Source organism: Triticum urartu, chromosome 1 (genome assembly GCF_003073215.2).
Source record: "Triticum urartu cultivar G1812 chromosome 1, Tu2.1, whole genome shotgun sequence".
NCBI lineage: Eukaryota > Viridiplantae > Streptophyta > Magnoliopsida > Poales > Poaceae > Triticum > Triticum urartu.
The window spans coordinates 465,573,196-465,582,135 of NC_053022.1; the positions used below are offsets into that span (position 1 = coordinate 465,573,196).

The 8,940-nt window shown below is 51.6% G+C and overlaps 1 protein-coding gene and 1 pseudogene across 1 annotated transcript; both read right to left on the minus strand.

The window, feature by feature from the left end:
* Window positions 1-4,101: 4,101 nt before the first annotated feature.
* On the minus strand, window positions 4,102-5,560 carry LOC125532919 (annotated as a pseudogene).
* A 128-nt stretch (window positions 5,561-5,688) lies between these two features.
* Window positions 5,689-8,313, minus strand: LOC125519653 (subtilisin-like protease SBT3). The gene has a single exon (XM_048684386.1). The coding sequence runs from the start codon at window positions 8,096-8,098 to the stop codon at window positions 5,861-5,863; it is 2,238 nt and encodes a 745-aa protein (XP_048540343.1). The 5' UTR covers window positions 8,099-8,313; the 3' UTR covers window positions 5,689-5,860.
* Window positions 8,314-8,940: the final 627 nt, after the last annotated feature.

Consider the following 8,940-nt stretch of genomic DNA (forward strand, 5'->3'; position numbering starts at 1 on the left):
TCAACAGATTGTCTTTAGTAAGGATCACCCGCTTGTAGACAAACCACATGAAAATTTTGATCCATTGGGGAACCTTTACTTTCCAAATATATATGGATCTTGGGATTGGGTCAGACTCACTTAGATCCAAGTACAAAGATTTAACAGTGAACACTCCATTTTCCGTTAACTTCCAGTGAAAGTGGTCCGATTGGTTTGAAAGTTGAACATCCATCAACCTCCTTACCAAGTGTAGCCAGGAATTCCAACGTTCCCCTACTAAGGACCTCCTGAACTGGATATTCAGAGATACTACATTTAATATTGTAGCTACGTATTCCTTCTTACGTTGCACAATATTATATAAAGAGGGATACTGAAGGGCTAGGGGGCGTCTCTCCTAACCATGTATCCTCCCAAAACCGTGTTGTCGTTCCATCACCAACAACGAATTTGGCCCTATGAAAGAAGGTCTCTTTTGTTCTCATGAACCCCTTCCAAAACGACGAATCATTAGGTCTTACGGTAGGGTTTTAGAATGAAGATATTTGTTGCGTAAAATCTTGGTTGCCCTTGGCCCCTTCGAAAATTTTGATCTCGGGTTAGAAGTTGTAGTGCGCTGGATAGATAATTGCCCGACCTCGGCGATAGACGCAAGGAAAATGAGAAAAGAAAATGAACGCTGATGACGTCCCTTTGTCTTCCAATAGATAGGTTAGTGACAGACAGCGAGAGAGATAAGGGAAAGTTGTCTCATCTCATTTTTATGAATTAAACTAAGGGTGTGGCTAGGTCTCAATCGACTGACATTTAACCAAGTCTCGGACAAGTTAATAATATATAGGAAGAAAAAAGGATAAAAAGAAAATTCTACACAGATCTTCACGCAAGATCAAACTAACATAGAATCTGAAAGATCGTGGATGTCGCCTAGAGGGGGGTGAATAGACGCTTTAAAATAATTACGGTTTAGGTTTGAACAAATGCGGAATAAACCTAGTGGTTAATTTGCCAAGCACAAAACCTAAAACAACTAGGCTCACCTATATGCACCAACAACTTATGATAAGCAAGATAAACTACTAGGTGATAGCAAGATATATGACAAGAAACAATATGGCTATCACAAAGTAAAGTGCATAAGTAAAGAGCTCGGGTAAGAGATAACCGAGGCACACGGAGACGATGATGTATCCCGAAGTTCACACCCTTGCGGATGCTAATCTCCGTTTGGAGCGGTGTGGAGGCACAATGCTCCCCAAGAAGCCACTAGGGCCACCGTAATCTCCTCACGCCCTCGCACAATGCAAGATGTCGTGATTCCACTAAGGGACCCTTGACGGCGGTCACCGAACCTGTACAAATGGCAACCCTTGGGGGCGGTCACCGAACCCGTACACTTTGGCAACCCTTGGGGGCGGTCACCGGTACCCGTCAAATTGCTCGGTGCGATCTCCACAACCTAATTGGAGACCCTGACGCTTGCGCGGAGCTTTACACCATAATGTTTGAGCTCCGAACACCACCAACCGTCTAGGGCGCCCAAGCACCCAAGAGGAACAAGCTCAAGGGTACCAAGCACCCAAGAGTAATAAGCTTCTCAATTTGTAACTTCCACGTATCACGTGGAGAACTCAAACCGATGCACCAAATGCAATGGCAAGGGCACACGGAGTGCCCAAGTCCTTCTCTCTCAAATCCCACCGAAGCAACTAATGCTAGGGAGGAAAATGAGAGGAAGAACAAGAAGGAGAACACCAAGAACTCCAAGATCTAGATCCAAGGGGCTCCCCTCACAAAGAGAAGAAAGTGATTGGTGGAAATGTGGATGTAGATCTCCTCTCTCTTTTCCCTCAAAAACTAGCAAGAATCCATGGAGGGATTGAGAGTTAGCAAGCTCAAAGAAGGTCAACAATGGGGGCAAAAATGAGCTCAAGAGATTGGTTTCATTGGGGAAGAAGACCCCCTTTTATAGGTGAGGAAAAATCCAACTGTTATGCTCATAGCCCGCACAGAGCGGTACTACTGCTCCAAGGAGCGGTACTACCGCTAGGGCGGAAGTACCCCTTTGAAAAACAACAGCGAGGAGGCAAAAGGCCAGTAGAACCGCCGGAGCGGTACTACCGCTCGTCCTCACGGTACTACCGCTCGACCTCACGGTACTACCGCAAATGGTAGCGGTACTACTGCTTGCGAGCGGTACAAAAAAAATACTTCCGTGCCTACTTCCACTGAGCAAAACACGAGATTTTGGACCGGAGCGGTAATACCGCTTAGGAGCCATGGTAGTACTGCTCTGGAGCGGTACAACCGCTCAGGAGCCGCGATAGTACTGCTCTGGAGCGGTAGTAAAAATTTACATCCGCTCTAGCCACGGTAGTACCGCTGCAGCCTTTACAAAAACAGCCATAACTTCTGCAAACAGACTCCGAATTCAACGAAACCAAGTTTGTTGAAAATCTAACGACATGGGCTAACACAATATTGATAGAATTATCAATAAGAAGCAAATGGGAAAAGGCCCATAAGAAAATGGTGAGAACCCTTCCTCGGAAAAGACCGGTAAAACCTCCAATACCGAAAACATCATAAAAGATGCATGCGAACTCCGTTTTCGATGAACTCAAGCTTGTCATCAAGATGACCATAAGCTCTAAGAATCACAAAGAGAACCAAACAAGAACCAAGAAAGATGATGGAAGGATGCAATGGTTTGAGCTCTCTACGAATGATACGATCAAGCTACTCATCGAGAGCCCCCCTTGATAGTACGGCAATCGATCCTATGACCCGGTCTCCCAACTACCATCATGAGACCGGTAAAATAGAAAAACTATCAAGGGCAAACCTTTGCCTTGCACATGGTCCACTTGAGCTAGATGATGACGATCTTGACTCCCTCAAGTTGTACCACCTTTCTTGATTGTGTTGGCTCGATGAAGACTAGTTGATTGCTCCCCCATACTCCACTATGGGTGAGCCACTCTTCCGCACATCTTCACAAGTCCATTGTCACCACAATGGACGGCAAGCTTCAAGCATTTGATCTCTTCGTGATGCTTCACTTGAATTTGCACACCGCAACCTAACCCCACAAAGAACTCTCACGAAGACCATGGGTTAGTACACAAAGCGTAATGGACAATACTTACCATACCATGGGATCACTTGATCCCTCTGTACGTCATGTACGCTTTATGTGTTGATCAACTTGATTCACTCTTGACTTAGTCTTGATCAACCTTGATTCTTTTCAACTCTCTTCATTTGGATGATGTCTTGAAGGTAAACATGAATGATCAAACAATCTTCTTCTTCAAGACATGCTTGCAATAAGCTCAACTCTCAAATGACCAATCTTTGGATAATTCCTTGAATAGCACCTTAGTCGATACAAACTCTCCTTGAAACCAACACATGTACTCCAAGAAAAGCCTATGGACAAAACCTTCAAATATAACTCAAGGCAACCATTAGTCCATAGAGATTGTCATCAATTACCAAAACCAAACATGGGGCACCGCATATTCTTTCAATCTCCCCCATTTTGGTAATTGATGACAATCATTTTCACGAGAGTTTATACAAGGAATTATGCATCACCAAGCAATGCAACAACCAATAATGCATGCGTATGAGATGCAAATGCTTAGGAACAAAACCAAAGCAAGGAGAAAACTCTGAAGACTTCTCCACAAAACTCTCTGAAACTTCTCCCCTTGAAGACATGCTTGCAATAAGCTCAACTCTCAAATGACCGGTCTTTGGATAATTCCTTGAATAGCACCTTGGTCAACACAAACTCTCCTTAAAACCAACACATATGCTGCAAGAAAAGCCTATGGACAAGACCTTCAAATATAACTCAAGGCCACCATTAGTCCATAGAGATTGTCATCAACTACCAAAACCAAACATGGGGGCACCGCATGTTCTTTCAGCAACGACCGAGACATAACTAAGTCTCAGTCATCTGAAACTTAACAAAACTATTGAACTAAACATCTAAGTATAGTGTATTGGTGCATGGTCAGTTGTTCGATCACAAGCTTTCACTTGCCTCATTGTCTCTCCCGATTACCTATGCAACATATTGATGTACATACTATAGTCATTTGTGCACATATCCTATAGCACAGGCGTCGTTGTCACCACGATGGGGCTTCTCACCGTGTACTTGCCGTTGTCGTCCACCCACGTCAACGATCCATGCAGCACTACCTCGGGCATTAGCTCATCCCGCACCTGAATCACGACCATGTATCTCTGTTTCTCGTGCTTCTTGCCGAACACCAACCTATTCGGCATGACGCTCATCTTCAGCCCGTCCAGTCCCTCCACCGTGGCACTGTACCTCGCCGGCCCATCACCCACGTTGGTCACGGTCCTGACGAACGTATTATCTCCGGTCGTGTCAAAGTACATGATGAAGGACGGGTAGTTAAGATCAAGCGATGCACCGACGCAGTCCACACGGGTCGACGACCGTGCCACGATCTTGATCTGCACCGTCATGTAGTTCATCGCGCACATGATCTTGATGTAGTCGTACGACCCAGCTTCGTAGACTAAGCCCAGGGCCTGGGCGTTGTTTCGTTGGGGCTGATGACTAGGCCATGACCCTGGCGAAATTAGCCATGCATTCGTTATTTTTTGTGGCAGCTTGATCGCTGGTAGGTACAAAAAAATTGTTGGGGTAGGGGGCCCTTGCCCCCCCCCTTCATCCCTGGAGTTAGGTTAGAGATGGACAGCGAGAGAGATAAGGGAAAGTTGTCTCATCTCATTTTTCGTAAAATTGAACTAAACATATAAGAATAGAGTAATGGCGAATGGTCATTTGTTCGATCGCAGAGCGGCGAAGCTGGCCCGTTCTAGTGGCCGCCAGACATGTCCTTGATGGGAGCAAAGGTGTTGTCCACCGCGCTAGCCGTCGTCATCATCGCCGACCGCACCGCCGCGGGCCTCCACTCCGGGTGGACGGCCTTGAGCAGCGCCGCCATGCCTGACGCGTGTGGGCACCACATGGATGTTTCGGAGATGATATTGAACTTTCCGAATAGTGGCTGCTGCTCAACATTCGCCACGCTGATGTTCTCCACCCACGATGCGAGGATGAGCGAGCCGGGCGCGAACAGGCCGAGCTTAAGCACCATCGAGCAGCTCGCCGCCGGGCCACGCGACGAGTAGGTCGCCACCAGCGGCGCGGGCTTCGTGTCCACCACGGTCACCGCGAACTTGATCGAGGCCTTGGGCGTGCGGCTCCTCTGGATGTAATGCATCAGCGTGGGGGCATCCTGCGGGCTCAAGATCATGCCCAAGAAGACGAAGCCCTCCGAGAGCTCCCTGAACAGGTCGCTCGACAGGAATAGCGCGGCGCGCACCCTCGCGCTCTGTGCCGCGGATATCGCGGACCCGAGGGAGTCTGTGCCCGTGGCGTTGCAGAGCACGACCTTGTCGCTGTTCATGGAGAGCAACGTGTCGTTGTTGCATGTGTAAGGAACACGAGCCCGACGTTCCTGGGGCTAGGGCACAGTTCCACGGGGGCTGACGACCGAGCCACGGCCCTGGCGAAATTAGCCATGCATTCGTTATTTTTTGTGGCTGCTTGAGCACTCGTAGGTACAAAAAATTGTTGGGGTAGGGGGCCCTTGCCCCCTACCCTCTTTGGGTTCGTCCTTGGAGTTAGTTAGAGATGGACAACAAGAGAGATAAGGGAAAGTGTCTCATATCATTTTCATAAATTGAACTAAACATATAAGCATAGTGTATTCATGAATGGTCATTGGTTGGATCGCAAGCTTTCACTTGCCTCATTGTCTCGCTCGATCACCTGTGCTTCAACAAAATGATGTACGTACGTATATTGATCTATGCACATATCCTATAGCACAAACGTCGTTGTCACCACGATGGGGCTCCTCACTGTGTACTTGCCGTTGTCGTCCACCCACGTCAATGATCCATACAGCACTACCTCGGGCATTAGCTCGTCCCGCACCTGAATCACGACCGTGTATCTCTGCTTCTCGTGCTTCCCGCCGAACATCAGCCTGTTGGGCACGACGCTCACCTTCAACCCGTCTAGTCCCTCCACCGTGGCGCTATACCTCGCCGGCCCATCGCCCACATTGGTCACGGTCCTGGCAAATGTCTTGTCTCCGATTGTGTCAAAGTACGCGATGAAGGACGGGTAGTTGAGATCGAGTGACGCATCGACGCAGTCCACGGGGGCCAACGACTGTGCCACGGTCTTGATCTGCGCGGTCGTGTAGTTCATGGCGCACATGAGCTTGATGTAGTCGCCCGGCCCGGCTTCATAGACCAGGCCCGGGGCCAGGGCGCGGTTCGGGTTGATGTGGCCGGACCCCATAGCGAGCGGTGAGGCTGGCCCATTCTGGTCGCCTCCGGACATGTCCTTGATGGGAGCGAAGGTGTTGTCCACCGTGTTAGCCGTCGTCATCATCGCCGACCGCACCGCCGCAGGGCTCCACTCCGGGTGGACGGCCTTGAGCAGCGCCGCCACGCCCGACGCATGTGGGCATGACATGGACGTGCCGGAGATGATGTTGAACTTGCCGAACAGTGGCTGCTGACCAACATTCGCGACGCTCACGTTCTCCGCCCATGATGCGAGGATGAGCGAGCCGGGTGCGAACAGGTCGGGCTTCAGCACCGTCGGGCAGCTCGCCGCCGGGCCGCGCGACGAGTAGGTCGCCACCAGCGGTGCGGGCTTCGTGTCCACCACAGTCACCGCGAACTTGATCGAGGCCTTGGGCATGCGGCTCCTTTCGATGTAATGCATCAGCGCGGGGGCGTCCTGGGGGCTTAGGATTACGCCCGGGAACACGAAGCTCTCCGAGAGCTCCCTGAACGGGTCGCTCGACAGGAACAGGGCGGCGCGCACCTTCGCGTTTTGTGCCGCGGATATCGCGGACCCGAGAGAGTCCGTGTCCGTGGCGTTGCAGAGCACGACCTTGTCGCGGTTCATGGAGAGCAACGTGTCGTTGTCGCACGTGTGGAGGAACATGAGCCCGGTGTTCCCGAGGCTGCTCGGGGTTCCTGGGTATAGCGATTCACCGACGAAGGTGGTGCCGTCGCCGAGCCTGACGACGCCGGAGAACTTCCGGTCCACCGTGCCCGACCCGACGGTGAGCACCCACGGCGAGCCGTTGTGGAGGTACCCGAGGTCCGGTCCATCGTTGCCCGCCGAAGTTGACACGAACACGCCGCGCTGCATCGCCGCGAACGCGCCAATGGCTACAGGGTCTTCGTATAACTGCCGGCCGTTCAGGCCAAGGGAGAGGGAGAGCACGTCGACGCCGTCGGCGATGGCCTGGTCCATGGCGGCGAGTATGTCGGAAGTGTACGAGCCTTCGTCCCACAGGGCCTTGTACACCGCCACCCTGGCGCGGGGCGCCATGCCGCGAGCGATGCCGCGAGCGTAGCCGAAGAAAGACGCGCCCGACACGGGCGAGCCGGCGGCCGTGGACGACGTGTGCGTGCCGTGGCCGTCCGTGTCCCGCGGGGAGTTGACAGCGACGGTCACGTTGTTGGCGATGAGGCCCTTGTTGAACTTGCGCGCGCCGACGAGCTTCCGGTTGCACACCTTGGCGGCGTCGAACGCCGTGCCGGACTCGCAGAAGCCCTTCCACCGCGCCGGCACCGGGGGGAGCCCGTCGTCGCGGAAGCTCGCGCTCTCGGGCCACACGCCCGTGTCCACCACACCGATGATGACGTTCTCACCGTAGTTGGACGCCTCCCATATCCCGCCGGCCGCGCTGACGCCGAGGAACTCGGGCGTGTGCGTCGTGTCGCGCACCACCCTCGCGTCGTCGCGGTAGCACGACACGAACCCCGGAGAGCGCCGGAGCCTGTCGAGCTCCTCCTCGGGTAGCCGCGCCGCGAAGCCGTGCATCGCGTGGTCGTAGACGTAGAACATTTCTGCCGCCGGAGCGGCCGCCGCGAGCGTGGACTCGTACCAGCGCAGGTGGCTCGAGAACCCGCTCGGCATGGCCGACTTGTCCATGTGCACAATATAGGACGCCGCCGCCACGGCATCGGCCGACGCGGCCGGCCGCACCGACAGCGCGACCAGCAGCAACGCCACCCATGGCAACATTGTGCGATGTAGCTACGTAAGTAGAGCGCCGGCGGCGATGGAGTACGACGGACGGCGTCGTAACGGATGAGGCGGCTGCGGCAATGGCGCGCATGGCTATTTATCCTGCATGGCCGGTGGTCTTGGGAGTCCGACCCGTTCGGTGGTTGCCGCGTCTCCGTTTGGACAAGCCACTGCAAGGCAAGCCAGCGGGCATGTGGCTCGTCGTTTGCTTCCTCCTGTGCGCCTCCCGGCTTGCGCATACGAGCCATGAGTGGTGCTGGACGCTGTCGTGTACCACAGGGAAAGAGCATTTTGGCGAATGCTTTCCAAGTGCATGATAGGGTATCATGCAGCTACCATTAATCATGTGCGGCCTCCCTGTGGCCGATTCGCGTTACGATTGCAAACATTTGGTTAGTTCAATGTTAGTGGAATACCCATAACTATTTGCTTGTGACGTGGGCAAGCTTTTAAATCTAGGCCGATGCGACCAATCTATATGCTGATATATCACTTTTGGGCTTCTACCGATATGAATATTTGTAAATATCATTTTCAAACATACCGTTTGATATGGACCGAAAAATCGACCGATATGGCCGATATCCAGCTCGATATATCCACCAATATAGAATGATACTAGAAAGCAGTAAAATAAAATCATGCATTTACAATTTTATCATATATTATCAAAGTCTTGCATAATGTTTCGTACAAATGCATATAATATCGTATTGTTTTTAATCACAGAGTAAGGATTTTGTGAATCTTTCCTTAATGGTTTTTTAACCAACAAGTTAATAAACTAGGAATCAAGAATTGATACCATACATTTTGTTTACTAAGAATACATGTTTTGA